Consider the following 20725-nt stretch of genomic DNA (forward strand, 5'->3'; position numbering starts at 1 on the left):
CTACTCCTGCCTCCTCACAGGGACCTGCTGCGGCAAGGTCCCATCCTCCACGAGGATCCAGCTTAATTCTCTCTTACGGTCTGGCCATTGAGAGGGCTCGACTGAAGAAAAGGGGATACTCTGCGTCGGTGATAGATACACTCCGAGCACGCAAGTTCTCCACACCACTAACTTATATAAGGATCTGGAGAGTATTTGAAGCCTGGTGCGAGACTCGTAGCACCAATCAGCATGCTGCCAAAATCCCCATTATTTTGGATTTCCTGCAGGATGGGCTTCAGAAGGGGCTATCCCTCAATTCAATCAAGGTTCACGTGGCAGTGCTATCCTGCTACGGCCCCAGGAGTGACGGCAACAGCATTGCCACACACCCAGACGTTTCACGTTTCCTGAAAGGGGTCAAACACATTCGCCCGCCACTGAAGTGGCCAGTGCCCCTGTGGAACCTCAACCTAGTTTTGGAATTCCTAGCGGGACCCGCTTTCAGACCTCTCCGAGGCCTGTCCCTCAGTTTATTAACCTTGAAGATGGTGTTCTTGCTGGCCATATGCTCGGCCCGCCGCATCTCAGAGCTACACGCACTCCTGTCGCGATCCGTTTCTCAGAATCACCCCTGGGGCTATCCGTCTTCGCACGATTCCTTCCTTATTACCCAAAGTAGTCTCACACTTCCCCCTCAACCAAACAATATCCTTGCCAACCACGGAACGTTTGAAGAAGTCAGAAGAAGGTCGAATACTGCGCCATCTCGACATCGGCAAGCTGCTGTCCAGATACCTGGAAATGTTCAAAGCAGTACGAAAGACGGACCACCTGTTCGTCCTTCACAGCGGGAAGAAGCAAGGGGAAGCGGCCTCACGGGCAACCATTGCCCGCTGGATCAAGGCGGCCTGCGTAGAGGCGGGAAAATCACCACCTCTACGTGTCAAGGCTCATTCTACCAGTGCGCAGGCGGCCTCCTGGGCAGAAACTAGGATGCTGTCGCCGGCAGAGATATGTAAAGCGGCGACGTGGTCCTCCCTCCATACCTTCTCCAGATTCTACCGTCTGGACATCCAGGCCAGGGAAGACACAGCATTTGCGAGGGCAATCCTAAAAGGACCTCGGGCAGCCTCCCACCCAGTCCGGGAATAGCTTTTGTACATCCCATTTGTTCGGAGTCCATCTGCTACACGCTAGGAAATGGAGAGATTACTTACCTGATAATCTCCTTTTCCTTAGTGTATGCAGATGGACTCAGCATCCCGCCCGGCTGCCGGTATACATGGGGATTAACCGACTCACGGTAAGCCATGTTTCCTTATATAGGGCGTCCACCCTGCCGGGTGTCGACGCCTTCCGGTTGAGAACACTGGCGGTCTCCAGCTACTATCAATCGGTCAGGTTAATCATGTTCATTTAATCTATCTGTCAGTCACACATATATCCATAAAGCTTTTGCAAGAAAGATTACTGAGTTGCTGCACTTCCTGCGGGGGTATATGTACCCCGTGCTGATGTCAGATCTGTCTCCAACTGCTAGCACGAGCACACTATACCCACTTGTTTTGAGTCCATCTGCATACACTAAGGAAAAGGAGATTATCAGGTAAGTAATCTCTCCAGTAGTTGTGATGGAGAAGGTACAGAGAAGGGCAACCAAAATGATAAAGGGGATGGAACAGCTCCCCTATGAGGAAAGGCTGAAGAGGTTAGGGCTGTTCAGCTTGGAGAAGAGACGGCTGAGGGGGGATATGATAGAGGTCTTTAAGATCATGAGAGGTCTTGAACGAGTAGATGTGACTCGGTTATTTACACTTTCAAATAATAGAAGGACTAGGGGGCATTCCATGAAGTTAGCAAGTAGCACATTTAAGACTAATCGGAGAAAATTATTTTTCACTCCACGCACAATAAAGCTCTGGAATTTGTTGCCAGAGGAGGTGGTTAGTGCAGTTAGTGTAGCTGGGTTCAAAAAAGGTTTGGATAAGTTCTTGGGGAATTCCATTAATGGCTATTAATCAATTATACTTAGGGAATAGCCACTGCTATTAATTGCATCAGTAGCATGGGTTCTTCTTAGTGTTTGGGTAATTGCCAGGTTCTTGTGGCCTGGTTTTGGCCTCTGTTGGAAACAGGATGCTGGGCTTGATGGACCCCTTGGTCTGACCCAGCATGGCAATTTCTTATGTTATGTTCTTATGGACAGTCAAAAATCCCCATGATCCTGGAATTTCTGCAGGATGGCGTGAACAAAGGGTTATCCCTCAACTCCATCAAGGTGCAACTAGCCGCTCTGGCCAGCTTCAGACCCAGGGTGGACAGCACCAGCCTAGCGGCCCACTCAGATGTCTCCCGCTTCTTAAAAGGGATCAAGCACATTTGGCCACCCCTAAAGTGGCCGATACCCCTATGGAATCTCAGTCTAGTGTTAGACTTCCTAGCGAGAGCTTCGTTCAGACCAACTTGTGTCTGTCCCTACGGTTCCTGACCTTGAAGACTGCGTTCCTCGTGGCAATCTGCTCAGCCCGTCGAATCTCCGAACTTCAAGCACTATCATGCCGGGAGCCATTCCTCAGATTCACACCAGGATCCATACAGCTGCACAAGGTACCCTTCTTCCTGCCAAAGATAGTTTCTCACTTCCATGTAAACCAAACCATCTCGCTGCCATCTCCAGACAAGCATAAGGACTCTGAAGACTCGCACCTTCTTCGCCACCTGAATGTCGGCATACTCATAGTCCGATACCTGGAAAGATCGGAACCTGTATGAAAGATGGACCATCTGTTCGTTCTTCACAGTGGGAAGAAGCAAGGAGAAGTGGCCTCGTGGACAACCATAGTCCACTGGATCAAAGAAGTAATCAAGGCGGCCCTCATAGAGGCAGGCAAGCCTCCACCTCTACAAGTCAAGGCCCATTTCACAAGGGCCCAGGAAGTGTCCTGGGCAGAAACCAAGATGCTGTCACCTGCAGAGATCTGTCGGGTGGCAACGTGGTCCTCCATCCACACCTTCTCGAGATTCTATCGCCTGGATGTTCAGGCCAAGGAGGACACAGCATTCACAAAGGCAGTACTAAATGGGCCTTGGGCAGCCTCCCACCCGGTTCGGGAGTAGCTTTTGTACATCCCATTGGTCCTGAGTCATCTGCTACACGCTAGGAAATGTAGAAATTACTTACCTGATAATTTCATTTTCCTTAGTGTAGACAGATGGACTCAGCATCCCACCCATGGCTGCTTTGTAATCAAGAAGCCTCGGGGGGAACCTCCCCCTGAGTAGAACACAAGCACGGGTAAGCCAACCTTTATCTCTAGTTCAGACACCCATATTACCAGGTGTTGACGCTTCTCGGTTGGGTGTCCTGGCGATCTCCAGCTAGAAACCTCGTCAACCAATTCAAGTTAATCAAGTTACGCAAAAAATTATCCAAACACATATCCATAATTGCTTTTCGAGGAGAAAGCTGGAAAGCAAAACCTCGTGCACAGGTATATGTAGTGCTGACATCAGATTGAAATCTGACTCGGTCTCCAACTGCTATCAGGAGCACACTATACCCCATTGGTCCTGAGTCCATCTGTCTACACTAAGGAAAATGAAATTAACAGGTAAGTCATTTCTACATTTTAATTGTATGTAGGAAGGGCAGGTGGGGAGAGGGAAAAGGACGCCTAATACCTTTTACCCTGGCCCTGAGAGAGTGTGCTTCACACATAATACCATCATTCACCTATTTCTCACTTCTTTGGGGCACAGAGTTTGGGGAAAGGTGGGAGACAGGTGGTAGGATTTCTGGGAGTGTGGCAGAATTGCCAGCTTCCTAGAATTATCACTGGTACTGTATCTGCCACACTTGTCTCCCCCTTTCCTCAGCATTTAAAATCACCAAAAAGGTCAAGGTGGACACCACTCCTTGGTTGCCTTGCTGATTTGGCCTGTGCTGCATCTTTGGGGTGGAAATAGGGGTGCCATCTGATCCCTTACTTCAGGCAGCAGATTGCCTTGCGCTGCTTCTAAATTGTTAAGCACAGCAGATCAAACTGAATTTCTCTGAAATGCTGTAAACTGAATTATATAGAGGAACTGTGAACAGTGAATTTCTGGAGAAGGAAATAGTGTAAACTTTATTTTCTTAACTCAGAAAGTCATTGTATGTTATGTAAGACATGCTAGGATGTTTTCTTATAGTTACTATGTAGCTTTATAAATGTAATTCATCTTGAAAAATGTTTTGTTTTTATACTGAAACTTCTTTACTTGCTCCACAACAGGTTATCTGGAATGGATTCGAGTACCTTTGGAGGACTTACGGAACAGACTTCTGAATTACTAGGCATCACCACCATGGCAACTAGCCTTACAAATGTAGGAAATACTTTCGGTGGCCCATCTATTTCTTTAGTTTCTGGATCTAACCACTTTCAAACCTCTACTGTGGAGGAGGATGATGATGTTGTTTTTATTGAACCTGTACAACCTCCACATAATGCTACTCCAGCAGCAGTAGATCAAAGAACCATCACGTTTCCAACATCAAAAAATGAAGTGCTTCATGGTAAGGTTCCAAAAATGCTTCCTCCTTCAAAAGACGTGGATTCTCAAAAGGGATGCATTAGTGAAACTATTATTATTGATGATGAAGAAGATGCTGCTGAGATGCCCCAAGTGCAAGAAAGAAATGCTTCTGTTTTTAATGAACGAAGACTCGGAGAATCTAACAGAACCAATGACATGGAATTCTCAACTTCAAGTTTTTCGAGGAGTAAGGTAAATGCTGGACTGGTTAATAGTGGTATAACCACAGAACCAGACTCAGAAATTCAGATTGCAAATGTCACCACGTTAGAGACAGGTGTGAGCACTGGGAGTGATGGTCAACTAGGAAATACTGAAGGGTCTGATATGAACCTAATGATTACACATGTAACATCACTGCAGAATACCAACATGGGAGAAGTGTCTAACGGACTACAGTCGAATAATTTTGGTATCAATATACAAACATATCCTCCATCTTTAACTTCACAGACCAAGACTGGTGTAGGACCTTTTAATCCAGGTAGAATGAATGCGACAGGCGATGTTTTTCAAAATGGAGAATCTGTGACGCATCATAATCCTGGTGAGTGTTTTAATTTGTAAATTGACTTATTTCTTTGTTTTGTTAGCTCTGCTGATTTTCATTCAAATTGAGATCCACACTGATTTGAATCTCATCAGTGAAAGATTAGCTCCCTTTTCTTGATAAAAATAAATGCTAATTGACCATTTTAAAAGATGTTACTAGTTTTATAACATTCCCGTGAATGTAGTCTTAACTACATAATGCAATATTAAGTCATACTGGCAAATGCGAGTGCTGTAAGATGTTAGTATAGTAGCATTGTTGGGTTTTCCCTGTCCTTTTTGCTCTGAACTAGTTTAGATAACTTAAAATTAACTCACTCTTTGGGACTGGTAAATTGTGGCTGTTTTCTAGTACAGTATTGTTTGTACAGATGCTATATCAACACTTAAAATAAAATGTCAAGTTCTGGGTGTATAGTTCTTAGACTAGTGTGTTTTTCTTTTGTTCTGTTTTGTTAAGTGTTAAACTTGTGAGAAGAAAAGCCGCCTTGAAGCAATGCTACCTTATTACATCACTGTCCCTTAAGTTTTTTTCACACTCTTGTATGATTTTCAGATTCTGCTGTCTTAATTTTTTTTTAAATTAAATTAGGTTTCACTCTTACATAATGTAATGAGTGTGGTATATGTGGGCCCTTAGTGCTGTGGAATGGTTGGTGCATCCTAGCAGGGGAATCCGCTAGGCCCACATTGACAGTTGGCAGATGTGCCCTGGGGCGGTACAATGGAGCTTCACCTATACCAGCCACCTCATCTACAGGTTGAGCCCTTGGGTTCTGGCAGCTGGCAATACTTAGGTGGGTCCCTGGGGCTATAAGGTGGGTGGAGTCAGGGCTGGCAGCAGGCAGGAGATACCAGAGACAGGCCAGAAGTTAAGGCAGGCAGCTGACAAGGCATAGTCTGATCCAGAGTGAAGGTCAGGTCTAGGCAGCAAGCAAGAATGGTCATGGTCCAAAGCAAAAGTCAGAATCCAGAAGAATAGGCCAAGGAAAGACTGGGGGAGTCAAAACTGGACATGGGAGGACACAGATAACACCAGGACATGGCAAGGCTGCATCACAGAAGGAAATGGGAGCACAGCAGTTGAGCAGGAACAGTGGCAAAGTGTTGAAGGCTTTGGACACGACAGGAGACCTTTTGCTGAGACATCTACTTCTCAGAGGGAACTTATGTCTCCTGTAGGCACCAGGGCTGGTTTCCTGCTGTGGGCTCTTTAAGAAGCATCAGGTTGGTGTGCACATGCCTTGGGGAAGCTAGGGGAGAGGAGGCTTGGCAGTGTCTGCTTGTGCACCTGGCAGCATTGGAAAGCTGATGGCGTTCAGTTGTGAAGGCCTGCCAGTGACTGGTGCGTGAGGCAACTTGCAGGGCCATCCTGCCAGCCACCAAATATAACAGAATCTCCCCCTCCCAAGTGTTCTGGGCTTGGATTTCCTGGGGAATCTTCTGTGGAATTCTCATACCAGCTGTGAGGCTTGGAGGTTAGAGGCTGGCTTCCGGGTGTTTTCTTCGGGTCTGAAGTTCTTCCATAAGATCAAGAACTGGATCTTTTTCCCGACCCTCCTAGAGTCTAGAATTTATTCAGCTTCGTATTGCGTGTCATCCTTGGCAATCAATTCTGTGGGCTTCAGAGGTGATTTAGATGGCCATACGACTGTTGGCTTCAATAGAGATATGTAAATATATTGTGTACCTGCAGCATTAACGGTAATTTCAATTTGTCGGCCACATTTCCCACCTGTTGAATCATGGGGAAAGGTCCCACAAATCTTGGGGCGAACTTTGATATTTTCAGGCACAAGTTCTTGGTGCTGAGCCACATCAATTCTTCTGGTTGAAGCCAGAGTGGCAAGGCGACGTTTGTCTGCTTGGATCTTGGAACAGCTTGCTAGTTCTAGGAGATGGTGGATTTTTTTTTTTTTTGCAGAGTTCTTATTTGTGGCCTATTACATTGGCTGCCAGACAGGTAACAGAAACTGGGACAAGCATTGGTGTTTGAGGGTGGCGTCCAAATACCACATAGAGTGAAGAACCGGTTGAACTGCCCACATGATTAAGGCAGAAATTTTTGCCCATGGATGCTCTGGATGCTTTTTGTCCATGGATTCTCTTGTCACTGCTTGACCTAGCCTCTGAGGAAGGCCTTGAGAGTTTAGTTCACCCACTCTGCCGAGTCATATGCTGAGGTGACATCTAATGTGGTGCTGAATTTCTTACACAAAATCGAGCCATTAATTGTGTTCCTCTGTCAGTGAAAATATGGGTTGGAAGGTCATGCAGCCTGATGGTATGCTGAACGAAGAGATTAGACAACTCAAATGCAAAGAGAAGGCCAGGAAGGGTTATGAAATGGGCCATCTTAGAGAAACAATCCACCACCACCCCGATTGTGGTGGTGCCGCTAGAGGGGGGGTGATCAGTGACACTCAGCGGTCAAGGGGTCTTTGGGGGCTGGTAGTGGCTGTAACAGCCACTAGGGTCAAGCTCGGGAGCTCTTATTCATGGCACATACAGGGTAGAAGTCCACATACTGCTTTCACATCATTCTTCATCTGGTGCCATCAATAGTGGCTGAAGATTAATTCCAAGGTCCTAGTGATGCCAGAATGGCTTGCTAGTTGAGAATCATGAGCCCAGCATGTGTAGTTCCTTGTGGAGTCACTGAAGGACAACTGCCTTCCCCAGCAGGACTGGGACTGAGGATGCTACTGTGATCCTTGCTGGGTTAGTATGCTGGGCTGGTTCCAGAGAGTCTGTATCGAGGGAGCGGGACAGGGTGTCTGCCCGTTGGTTTTTCTCAACTTGGCAGTAGTCTAACTCGGTCGAACCTGTTGAAAAATAGTGACCAGTGGGCTTGCTGAGGATTCAGTTGCTGAGCTCAAGGCAGATATTCAGGATTTTTGTGGTTTGAGATGGACACTGGATACCGGGCGCCTTCTAATAAGTGCCACCATTCTTCATGTGCTAACTTAACAAGCTAGTAGCTCGCTGTCACCAATTGTATATTTTCTTTCAGCTGGTGGTAGTGCTGTAAGAGGACAGTTCCTATCCCGAGGGTATAAGCATCTACTTTCAGTACAGTTGGCTTGGAAGGATCCAGATGGAGACATGGGTCTCAGGTGAACTCTTGTTTGAGCCTATTGAGCACTTGGATGGTTCCTGGCGTCTGTATCCTTTTTGATAAGGACTGAGTGGATTGGCTAGGGAGGAGTAGCCTTGGATGAACTGTCTGTTTGCGAATCCAAGGAACCTTGAGGCCTAGGGGCTGTGGCCAGTCCAGGATAGCTTTCAGTTTGGGAAACATCCGCACAGGTGGCGTGTTGCGGAGGCAGATTAGGTAACTCTGGGGTTACTGCTCAAGCAAGAGAGATAACTGGGAGGATCTTGGACAGGCACTGCATTTAGCAGGAGGTGCTCCATTTGGAGTTTTGTAGAGTTTCCCAATCTGTGTCAGGTTGGTGCTGCATAAGCCAGGGCAGGCCCAGGATGACATTGATGGCTTTGGGCAGCACATATAGGCTGATCTGCACTTGGTGGAGCAGGCCAGTCTGCATCAGCAGTGGTGTGGTCATTGAGACTCAGTCGGGCAAAGGATCTCCATAGAGGATATTGCAAGTGCGGTCAACAGCTGAACAGTGGGGAAACCATACTGGCACATTAGCAACTCAAAATTACCACTGGCACCAGTGTCCAAGAAGGCTTGAGTGTCAGTGTCATTCCAATGGAGAGCTTGACTGGTATCAGGATTTGAGGAGAGGAGCAGGGTCGATTATAGATGGCCTTTCCCATCATCCCTATCTCATGGATTTTCCTTAATTTCCTTGAGCAGAACAGTACAAGCAGAGTTTGAGGCGCCTCTGCCTGCTTTTCTTTGGATGAGAGATTGAGGTGGTCCACCTATATAGGTTCCTCTGGTGCTTCGGGGGCAGTTACAGGGTGCTGAAAGCTGGGAGCTAGACGGATAGGGCGTCGGAGTGTGCTCATTCCTGAAACCACAAGTCTAGCCACATTGCAAGACTTGATCAGTCCTTCCAAGGTGGCTGGCAGGTCTTGAGTAGCTAGCTCATCTTTAATTCTCTGACTTGCCTTGTCTGAAAAAGGCATTCTAGCTGTCATGGTCCCAGTAGAGCTTGGACGCCAGCATGCAGAAGTGATAGCATACTCTCCAACCAGCCTGGAACCTTGGCGAATCTGGAGCAGTTCAGTCATTGTTGAGGACATAATGCCAGGCTCATCAAAGATGAGGCGAAATTCCCACAGAAAATGGCCCAAGTCTGCCAGGAGTGGGTTGTCTTTCCCAGAGGGAAAATAGCTTTGCATAAATATTGTATTCATTTTTTAGAAGCTTTTACCAATTTAAGACAACGTATTTGGCAAAGGGATTGATTTCAGTGTGTTTTTTCTCAATGTGAAACATTTGTATAAACAGCTTCTAAGACACAAGATGTTCATGACCTTGGCCTTGCGTGAGGCATTGGTTCAGGAAGTCCCTGCATTGTTTAGAATCTCAGTGGTAGCTGCGGAATGGGCCTCAGTAGAGGTGGGGCTGGTGAGACTGGTGCAGGTGTCAAGATGTCCCTTTGTACTGCAAGTCTCTTGAGGATCCCTGTCACGTGGTAAAGGATATCATGTTGCTGAATGCATTATCCCAGGACAAGCAGGATGCTAGTCCTCACATATGGGTGACGTCATTCACGGAGCCCTTAAGCGGGAAAAACTTCTGGCAAGTTTCTAGAAGCTTTTGATTTGGCTGCCTGAGGCTACTGAGCATGCCCGGCATGCCATGATATTCCCTGCCACAGGGGTCTCACTCCAGTCTTATTTTTTCCGCGCTGCTGACTGCATCGCGTTTTTCATTAGGAGCCTGTGATTTCCTCACACTTACAAAATATTTAAAAATTTTTCGCCTTACCGGGTCTCATTCGGTTTGTCACCGGCTGGTGACAAACATTATAGAATTTTTTCCTTAAAAAAATCATCGTACGATCGGATGTCGACTGACAGAACTACAGGGTTCAAAAAATGTCCGGCCTGCAACCGGACTATGTCAATAACAGACCCGCACATCGAGTGCGTTCGCTGCCTGGGAAAGGACCATGACATCGCTGCCTGTACCCAGTGCCAAGAGATGACGGCGAAAGGTAGGAAGTTGAGACACGAAAAGATGGCCCAACTTTTTAAAATTCAAACACCGCCATCACCGATAACTTCCTCTAAATCTTCGCCGGCCGGCGTTACAAAAAAGTTACTAATAACCAAACGCCACATCGAGGGATCGGGGGACGCCTCTTCGCCAACCCCATCTACCTCGTCCGCAAAATCGGCATATGAAATTCGTCCGCATAAGCACCGTACACATCATACAGTTCCTGTACTTCCACCGCCAGAGGAACCAGTGCCTAAAAAACGAAAAAAGTCATCGACCATCGTGACAGAACCGCTGCCATCGACATCAGTATCCGACCTAACAGCTTTAATCAAGCAGATTGTCACGGATGCTTTCAAAGAGAATATGCCGGCGTCATCGCCGATGCCGACCTCCGAGTCGATGCCGACCTCCGGGTCGATGCCGACCTTGCCGTCAATGCCGGCCATCGGGCCGATGCCGAAGGACCAGTCGATACAGACTACAGATTCGATGACGCCATCGGGAACGATGACGATGCCGATGTCGATGCCAACATCCATTTCCATGGCCATACTTCCATCGACCTCGATGACGATGCCGATATCCCTACCATCGGTACAAGAAAAATTCTCAGGCTGCTCAGAGATGTCACGGGCTACTTTTTCGATAGCCCCATCATCGATTCAGCCGCAGCCGTCTATGGCATCGATGGCCTCCGTATCATCATGGATTCCTAGGCCAATTCCTTCATTACTTCCTGTGTCCATACCAGCAACTTCCACGGTGACACCTCACTATACAATAGCTTCAACGGAAGCTCCTGTACATAGTTTAACTCCTTCTTCAAAAAAGGCACCAGGGAAGTCCAAACACACTTCCAGATCTGTCACTGACATCTCTTCGGAAAAGAAATTACATGAAATCCTCACGAAGAGATACCAAGATCTCTTGGCATCTTTGCCAGTGGGGCCTGAGGAAGAAGCAGACACAGAAAGAGAAAGGGAAGTAAGTGACACTTCACCTGACCCTCAAGATCCCTTACAGGGCACATCAGGGATGTCCCCATCTAGGGTACAAACCTCTCATACATACCAGGCAATATCGGATACCTGGTCAGATACACAATCTGAACATTCTTCGGAGGATTTCCTTTCGGATCATACTCCCCCTCAGGCAAAGAAACAATCTCCTCCTGAGGATTTATCCTTCTCTGCATTTATCCAAGAAATGTCAGAATCTATTCCTTTTCAACTACAAGCAGAAAAGGACGAAAGACAACAGACTCTGGAAATTCTACAGTTCGTAGATCCCCCAAAACACAATTTGGCTATCCCAGTGCATGAGGTGTTGCTGCAACTCCAGCAAAGAATCTGGGAACACCCTTGCACAACACCAGGAGTCAACAGAAGAGTGGACTCTACTTACTTAGTCCAAGCTGCACCAGGATTCGACAAGACCCAGCTTCCTCACAACTCCCTAGTGGTGGAATCTGCACAGAAGAAGTCACGAAGATCTAAAACCCATGCCTCTATTCCTCCTGGAAAGGATAACAGGTTTTTAGACCTTATTGGCAGGAAGATTTACCAAGGGGCTATGCTAAATTCCAAAATTGCTGCTTACCAATTGTACATGACGCAGCACCAAAGGAATTTATGGAAACAGATGGAAGAATTCTTACCCTCACTGCCTCAAACACAACAAGAGGCAGCTCAACAGATTATCCAAAAGGGCTTTGATGCTGGAAAGCATGAGGTTCGTGCAGCATACGACGCCTTTGAAACCTCTGCTAGGACTGCAGCATCTGGAATATCTGCAAGAAGATGGGCCTGGCTAAAGGCTTCGGACTTGCGCCCAGAAGTTCAAGACAAGTTGGTGGATTTGCCCTGTCAGGGTGACAATTTGTTCGGCACAAAAGTGCAAGACGCTGTTGCACAACTTAGAGATCACTCTGAGACTTTGAAACAGCTCTCCACTTTGTCACATGACACATCAGTCCATCCTCCACGGAGACTGCCCCGTAGGGACACAAAGCGTCCATACTATAGACCAAGGAGATATTATCCGCAGAACTCTAGGCCAAGACCTGCGAGACCCCAACAGCGTCCTCAACAGCGACAGCAAAGGGCCGCACGACCTCAGCCACCGCCTCAGACAACTTCAACCTCTGGTTTTTGAAAGCTGTCCCAGAGAACACTGCCAACTACCCAACCCTCATCCACAGTTACCGGTTGGGGGAAGAATTTCCCAATTTTACTCACAATGGGAAAACATTACAACAGATCAGTGGGTCTTATCAATAGTTCGTCAAGGTTACCAACTAGATTTCACATCCCCACCTCAGGAGTTACCACCAAAACACTCCTATCTGGACAACGATCCTCAATTACAAGTAGAATTATCTGCCCTTCTGAAGGCAAATGCGATAGAACCCGTACCATGCACTCAGAAGGGAAGAGGATTCTATTCCCGGTATTTCCTCATTCCAAAGAAAACCGGAGGCCTACGTCCCATCCTAGATCTCAGAAATCTCAACAAATTTCTCAGAAAAGAGAAATTCAGGATGTTATCATTAGGAACCATGCTTCCACTCATACAACAGGGAGATTGGCTTTGTTCTCTGGATCTTCAGGACGCATACACTCATGTTCCAATCTTCCCACCTAATCGCAAATACCTCAGATTCACGGTGAAAAATCACCATTTCCAATACAAAGTCTTGCCGTTCGGCCTAACCTCCGCCCCGAGAGTATTCACAAAATGCCTAGCGGTGGTGGCGGGACACTTACACAAACAGGGAATACATGTGTTCCCTTACCTCGACGATTGGCTCATAAAAAGCCAATCGCAACAAGGAGCAGTAACGTCTCTTCATTCCACAATACAGTTACTACACAAGCTGGGATTCATCATCAATTATCAAAAGTCCCAGCTGCAACCATCTCATGTGCTCCAGTATATAGGTGCAGAATTAAACACCAACATAGCACATGCGTTTCTTCCAAAAGACCGTGCTCATACGCTGTCCCAACTGGCATACGAGGTATCAAGGCAACCGTACGTGACAGCTCATCAGTTCCTAATCCTATTGGGACACATGGCTTCTACAGTCCACGTCACACCCATGGCACGACTTGCCATGAGACTCACCCAATGGACTCTACGATCACAATGGATCCAAGCCATTCAACCACTGTACTGTCAAATCAAGGTAACCCACCAGCTTCGAGCCTCGCTACAATGGTGGACAATGAAGGACAATTTATGCAAAGGCCTACCTTTCCAAAAACCGATCCCTTGCATAACATTAACTACAGATGCATCCACATTGGGATGGGGGGCTCACCTGCACACTCTTCAAACTCAAGGGACTTGGACAAAACTCGAAGCCACATATCAAATCAATTTTCTAGAACTTCGAGCTATACGTTATGCGCTGCATGCGTTCAAGGACTACCTTTCACACAAGACTGTGCTAATCCAGACGGACAATACAGTAGCCATGTGGTACATCAACAAACAGGGAGGTACGGGTTCGTATCTCCTATGTCAGGAAGCAGCACAAATTTGGGACTGGGCCTTAGACCACTCAATTTTCCTGCAGGCGACTTATCTTGCAGGGATACACAACGTCCTAGCAGACCGACTCAGTCGCCAATTTCAGCCACACGAGTGGTCTTTGAATCCCTCAGTTGCGACCAAGATCTTCCGACAGTGGGGACAACCGTCAATAGATCTCTTTGCGTCGCATCTGAATTACAAGGTGCGCAACTTCTGTTCTCTACACAACCAGAAGAACCACCCAGCCAAGGGCGCCTTTGCTCGCCCTTGGAACTCAGGCCTACTCTATGCGTACCCTCCAATACCGCTTATCACCAAGACGCTGGTGAAACTGCAACAGGACAAAGGGACAATGATACTCATAGCCCCGTATTGGCCTCGACAAGTATGGTTTCCCACACTGCTAGACCTGTCAATCAGGGATCCAGTTCGCCTGGGAGTACCTCCCGATCTCATTACTCAGCATCAGGGTCGGTTGCGCCATCCCAACCTCCAATCTCTATCCCTGACAGCATGGATGTTGAAAGCCTAATCCTACAATCCCTTGATCTTTCAACTGATGTTTCTCAAGTACTTATAGCCTCCCGTAAACCCTCCACACGAAGAAATTATTCTTACAAGTGGAAGCGGTTTACTTCTTGGTGTAAGCAAAAGCACATAGATCCTTTCACTTGCCCCACTACTTCTCTATTAGATTATTTGTACCATCTTTCAGACTCAGGTCTGCAGACATCATCAATCAGAGTGCATCTCAGCGCAATCTCCGCTTACCACACCAAGATAGGGGATGCACCTATATCCACACAACCTCTCGTCACTAGATTCATGAGAGGTCTCAATCACCTTAAGCCACCGATTCGGCCTCCGGCTACTCAATGGGATCTGAATCTGGTTTTAACAAGGTTAATGCATTCTCCTTTCGAACCTATAGATTCCTGTGACCTTAAATATCTCACATGGAAAACTATTTTCCTCATAGCCATCACATCAGCTAGGAGGGTTAGTGAGTTACAAGCACTTGTCACATACGAACCTTATACAAAGTTTCTCCATGACAGAGTGGTTCTCCGAACACACCCAAAATTCCTCCCTAAGGTAGTTACGGAATTCCACTTGAATCAAACAATAGTTTTACCCACATTCTTTCCTAGACCTCACTCTCACCAAGGGGAAAGAGCTTTACACACTTTGGACTGCAAACGTGCATTGTCTTTTTATTTGAATCGCACTACATCCCTTAGAAAATCCAATCAGCTTTTTGTCTCTTATGATCCAAATAAGCCAGGTAAAGCAGTGGGAAAACATACTCTATCCAATTGGTTAGCAGATTGTATACAATTCTGCTACGGAAAAGCAGGCCTTCCTCTCCAAGGGCGAGTAAAGGCACATTCAGTAAGAGCCATGTCAACTTCAGTAGCACATTTTCGTTCAGTGCCAATTATTGACATTTGTAAAGCAGCAACATGGAGTTCTCTTCACACCTTTGCAGCTCATTACTGTTTGGACAAGGAAGGAAGACAGGATTCAGCCTATGGACAATCTGTCTTAAAGAACTTGTTTCCAGTTTAATCCCAACTCCTTCTACATCCATCCTGCTGTATTCTTCGGCTGACTCATTTCTTAAACACGGTATTCCAGTTACCTGCATGGACAATGACTCAGCCTCTAGCTTGCTAATCACCCATATGTGAGGACTAGCATCCTGCTTGTCCTGGGATAAAGCAAAATTGCTTACCTTGTAATAGGTGTTATCCCAGGACAGCAGGATGTAGTCCTCACGAAACCCACCCGCCACCCCGCGGAGTTGGGCATCGGATTTTAGTTTCTTATTGGCTAACGCTTCTTGCTACATACAAGACTGGAGTGAGACCCCTGTGGCAGGGAATATCATGGCATGCCGGGCATGCTCAGTAGCCTCAGGCAGCCAAATCAAAAGCTTCTAGAAACTTGCCAGAAGTTTTTCCCGCTTAAGGGCTCCGTGAATGACGTCACCCATATGTGAGGACTACATCCTGCTGTCCTGGGATAACACCTATTACAAGGTAAGCAATTTTGCTTTATCAGACCTAGCTGCCCTACAGGCGATACCTGGTATGCCAGGTCCATGGCCTCAGCAGCCTGTAATGAGCATATCTGTGGGCCCTTGGTGCTATGGAGTTTTGGTGCAGCCTAGCAGGGGAACCCACTAGACCCGCATCAACAGGTAGTAGAAGTGCCCTGCGTTGGGACAGCTGGAGCGTCACCTATATCAGCTGTCTCCCCTGCAGCCCATGGTTGAGCCCTTGGGTTCTGGCTGCCAGCAGGACTTGAGTCCCTAGGGCAGTGAGGCAGACGAGTCTAAGGGCAGGCCGGAGTCGGGGCTGTCAGCAGGCAGGAGATACCAGAGATGGGCCAGAGATCGGACTGGCAGGATATAGCGGAGACTGGCCAGAGGTTGGGGCAGGCAGCTAAGGTGTAGTCAGATTCAAACCAAAGGTCATATAATGGGCAGCAAGTAAGTACAGTCAGGGTGCAAAGTAGAAGGCAGAATTCAGAAGGGCAGGCCAAGGAAAGACTGGGGAGGCAAGACTGGATAAGGGAGGATGCAGGTAAGACAAAGGCAAGACTAGACCGAGCAAGAACAAGACAAGGCAATGGCAAGGCTGGCATGCAGAAGGAAATAGGAACATGGCAGGAGAGCAGAACAAGGCAGGAACAGTGGCAACATGTGCTGAAGGCTCTGGGCATGACAGGAGACTTGTTGCTGAGGCTGCTTCTCTTCCGAAGGAACCTTAAATATAGGGAGCCTATGATGTGATGTATCAGAATGCTGTGGCTGCTTTCCTGCATCAGGTCAGTATGTGCGCACCTAGGGGAAGCCAGGTGAAAAAAGGCATGGTGAAGTCTGTCTAGGTCTGTGTTCAGCAATGGGTGTGAGCCCCACGAGTTGCCATACATGACACACATCTCCTGATTATTTCATCATGAAAGAATTATAGAAATACTCCAGTAGTAAGAGAAAATAACAAAAGTCTTAATTGCATCATTTTTCACACCCTTAGTCGTAGCAAACCCAAATTAGCTGTGCTTCAAAAATTGCTTTATAATTTTAACTAGAGCTTGCCTGTATCTAGCCACAGCAATTAAGCTGATTCAGTACCCATGGATGAAGAATAAAGCTGTTTCTGTTGTGTGAAGTGAATTTGAAGCAAAGGTCAAAACATGCCAAACAAGCTGCTGAAAGAGAGGTGCAGTTTGGGGAAGGTTATAAGAAAATTTCAATGTTTATCTCCTGGGGGACTCTTAATTCCGTCATTGTAAAGTGGAAACAGGCACCATTAAGACACTTGGGTTAAAGAAATCTTCACTGCAATTGAAAAGTGAATGCTTGTATACCTGAGAGAAACTTACGGGCTGATGCAAAAAAATTAGTGCAGAAAATGGGTGCTCTGTGTTGAGTGCCCGCTTTCCTAATGCATGACCAGCACCTCTCCTGGGCCTGAGGTTGAATATTTAAATGAGGGGCCATGCTGCCAAGGAGGTGCTAGGGACAAATGTGCTCCTCGCACCTCTTTGGCAGCAGGTGCCCAGGAGAGGTGGCTGTCAGTGGGTTAGGAAAACGGATGCTCAATTTTACGAGCGTCTGTTTTTCTAACCTGTGCATAGCCGTGGGTTAGGAAAAGGGATGTTCGTTAATTGAGCATCCCTTTTCCTAACCTGATTGCTGGCACACTTTTTTTATTTTTTTTAAACCTTTTGGTTCCTCCGACTTGATTTCGCCATGATACTAAGTTGGAGGATGAACAAAAAGGTATTTTGTCTTTCTGTACACTTTTTTTTTTTTGGGCTGCTCAGATTAACATCTGCTCTGGCCTGGTGTTAATTTCTGAGCGTAAAAATGTACGGTCTGGACGCACCATTTCCGCCCCCCCCCCCTTTTATTTTTGGATCTGGGGAGAATAATAGCCTCAAATTGCATTTGCATGTGTTGAATGGTTTTAGTTTTGCGGGGGGTTGGATGCGCGTTTTGGACACGCTAAACCACTTATAGCAAAAGGGCTTGTAGTTGTGCATCCAAAAAGCGCGTCCATGGGTTAAACAGTGCGCTTGGCTGAAGGCACTATATTACATCGGCCCCTTAGTTTGGGAGGAAAAAGACCCCAGATGTGCCTTGATACTTCTCTAAACATAATCCACATTGAAGGCAGTTTGCTCCAATGAAATGCTGATCTGGTTTGCATAAATTGAATGCTATATCCACCCTGAAGCAGCCTTGGTGAAATGCTGGCCATCATCTCTGTTTGGATGTCAATTGAAGTTAAACAGTGATTAAGGAGAGGCCTTATTTTTGCTTTAAAGTCCACTTCATTTCATGCAAGCAAAGTTTTTTTTTTTTGTTTTTTTTTTAAATTAAAATCCTAAAAAAATAAAATAAATAATAAAAAAAAAAAAGTACAAAGGTCGCACAGCGTTTGACAAAGTTTCTTTATTAAAGAGTGGGCTGGGGAGACTGAGAGGGAATGATTGCCTGCTTACCATTTCCTGAAGAACCCGGGGTAAGAGCTGCTTCTTGCCCAGACGGTGATCTCAGCACATTCCTTGACGTGGAGGGCGGGACCCAGGAAGTGGTCCTATAAAATCGGGCCACTTGCGGCACGCCGCCAAAGCCGCGCGCGCCCCCTTGCTGGGCTTTGCCTGGATTCGAATGGACTTCGGATGGTACATTGCTCAAGATTAAAATCAATTACCTCTCTGTCTCCAATTGGGGAAACAAGTCCAGGACGATCAACCTAGCCAAGATAAGTACTTTGTTTGCTTTTTCCTTATAATAATATGCCTCACTCGGCCCGCAAAAGGAGGGCAAGGGAGAGGCTTATCGATGATAGCTTGGCTAGTCCGGTGTTGGGCCCGATGGATGCCCATATCAGAAAGGTTTCTCTTCGACCGGGTGATGAATCACTTGAAGTTTTGCAGGTAGGCACTGCAAAACTTTGTGAACTTGAGATCTCTCTATCCCCGGAAGTTAGAGTCCCCCCTGTGAATCCTGCTTTCATAAGAACAGACTTGAATACAGACAACCCACAGCCTATTGTAGAAGTGGGCAAGTTGGGAATTGGACTGGGGACAACTTCAGTTTCGTTAGCAGAACAAACTAGTTTTACTAGTACACCAGAGGGGAAAATAGCTGAGGGTTTTTTGTCTCTTCAGGGCCAGAACTTAAAAGGAGGGAAAATAGAAACAATTTCTATAGAAAGACCTGAAGTCTTTTCTTCAGAAACTATTTGGCAAACCTTGGTTATAGTGAATAAGAACGTTACATTACAACTGAATCCAATTGTGAGTAATATGGAGAATATGGATGTTAAAATTAACAAGATAATAATGGATGATAGTAAAAGAGGCCAACTTACCGAAAAAAATACAGTTGAATTAAAGAAATTAAAAAATTTAAATGAGTTAATTATAAAAGAAAATCAATATCTCTCTAGGAAAATGGAGAGTTTGGAAAATCAACAGAGGAATAAAAACTTAAGGTTGGTAAATTTTCCTAAAATTCCACACCTCTCAGCTAGTTATGGAATAAATATGCTATGGAGGTCTTGAAAATTCCCTAGCAAACTTTACCCCCATTAACTCAAATATACCTCATCCCCTTGTGGAAAAATATAATTGATAAAGATAAAGAACAACCATCTTTAACCCCATTAAATGTTACTGACATATTAGAATCCACAAACTTAGAATTAATACAACCTGCTATTCTAGTAATCTCTTTTCTCTTAAACACAGATAAAGAGTGGGTTCAGAAACTTTTCTTTAGGAATATAGAAGAAAAGTTCTATCAATTGTCTGTGAGAATGTATCTTGATGTAACTAAGGAAACCCAAAAGAGAAGAAAAGAATTTCTTAGTTTAAGAACTGAAGTGTTGCAATTGGGAGCTTCATTCAAATTGAAGTTTCCCTGCAAATGTTGAATTGACTGTCAAAAAGTCAAATATTGTTTCTTTCAACCCTCAATTAAAAAAGTTTGTTAGATAAACAAAAAGAGGTTGCTCTGAATAGTACAAGTATAACACCTTAGTGATAATACTAACAATAGTTAATTATTTAAGGAAACTTTGTTTTGATCGTCTGATATTTCCTTGTCCTATTTACGTATAGAATGCCTTGTTAAATTTCCTGTGTCTTCTTTCCCCACTATAGAGGACTTAGTATTAAGGTGTAAAATAGATACACTTATTTGATTATAGGAATAATTAATACCTGAAATTGTAAATGCTTAGTTGTGTCTTTCACCTATGTATCTGAATCAAGTATTTATGCTTGTATATCTTAAAAATTGATAAATAAAATTAAAAAAAAAAAAAGTGGGCTGGATGGAGGTTTCTCAAAAAAAAAAACCAAACCAACCAGTGATTGAGGCATATTCTTCTACTGTTCACAAATTTATAGAAGCATCAATGCATGTCTGAGGCCTTCCCCCCCCAAACTAAGTTTCTCATAGAAATATAGACGTGACAGCAGAAAAGGACTAAATGGTCCATCCAGTCTGCCCACTAAGCTTATCTTATTTGCTTATCTTATGTGCTGTGTTGTATAAGTTAACTCATGCTTATCTGTTTCCCAGACCATAAAAGGCAGGGCTCTTTGTTGCTGTTTGAATCAAATTCTTTGTTATGCCTTGCTGTTGAAGCAGAGAACAATGTTTGAGTTGCATCAAAGTGTCAGTCTTATTGGTTAAGGGTAGTAACCCCTGCATCAGCAAGTTACCCCCATGCTTTTTTCCCCAGACTGTAAAAGTCTGAGGCCCTCAGTTGCTGAACAAATCCAGTCCCTTTCTCCCCCCCCCCCTTTCTCCCCCTGGCCGTTGAAGCAGAGAGCATGATGGAGTTGCATCAACAGTATTAAGGCTTATTGGTTAAGGGTAATAACCACCACAACAAGTTACTC

The 20725-nt window shown here is 45.7% G+C and overlaps 1 protein-coding gene across 1 annotated transcript in view; it reads left to right on the forward strand.

Moving 5' to 3' along the window:
• Positions 1–20725, forward strand: part of ZMYM2 (zinc finger MYM-type containing 2) — a 581711-nt gene that overhangs the window by 65558 nt on the left and 495428 nt on the right. Inside the window, exons 3-4 of the mRNA XM_029602506.1 lie at positions 4257–4752; positions 5014–5107. Of these exons, the coding sequence (XP_029458366.1) occupies positions 4267–4752; positions 5014–5107 (580 nt within the window). The 5' untranslated portion in view covers positions 4257–4266. The remainder of the gene's footprint in view (positions 1–4256; positions 4753–5013; positions 5108–20725) is intronic.

Source organism: Rhinatrema bivittatum, chromosome 5 (assembly GCF_901001135.1).
Source record: "Rhinatrema bivittatum chromosome 5, aRhiBiv1.1, whole genome shotgun sequence".
Classification (NCBI taxonomy): domain Eukaryota; kingdom Metazoa; phylum Chordata; class Amphibia; order Gymnophiona; family Rhinatrematidae; genus Rhinatrema; species Rhinatrema bivittatum.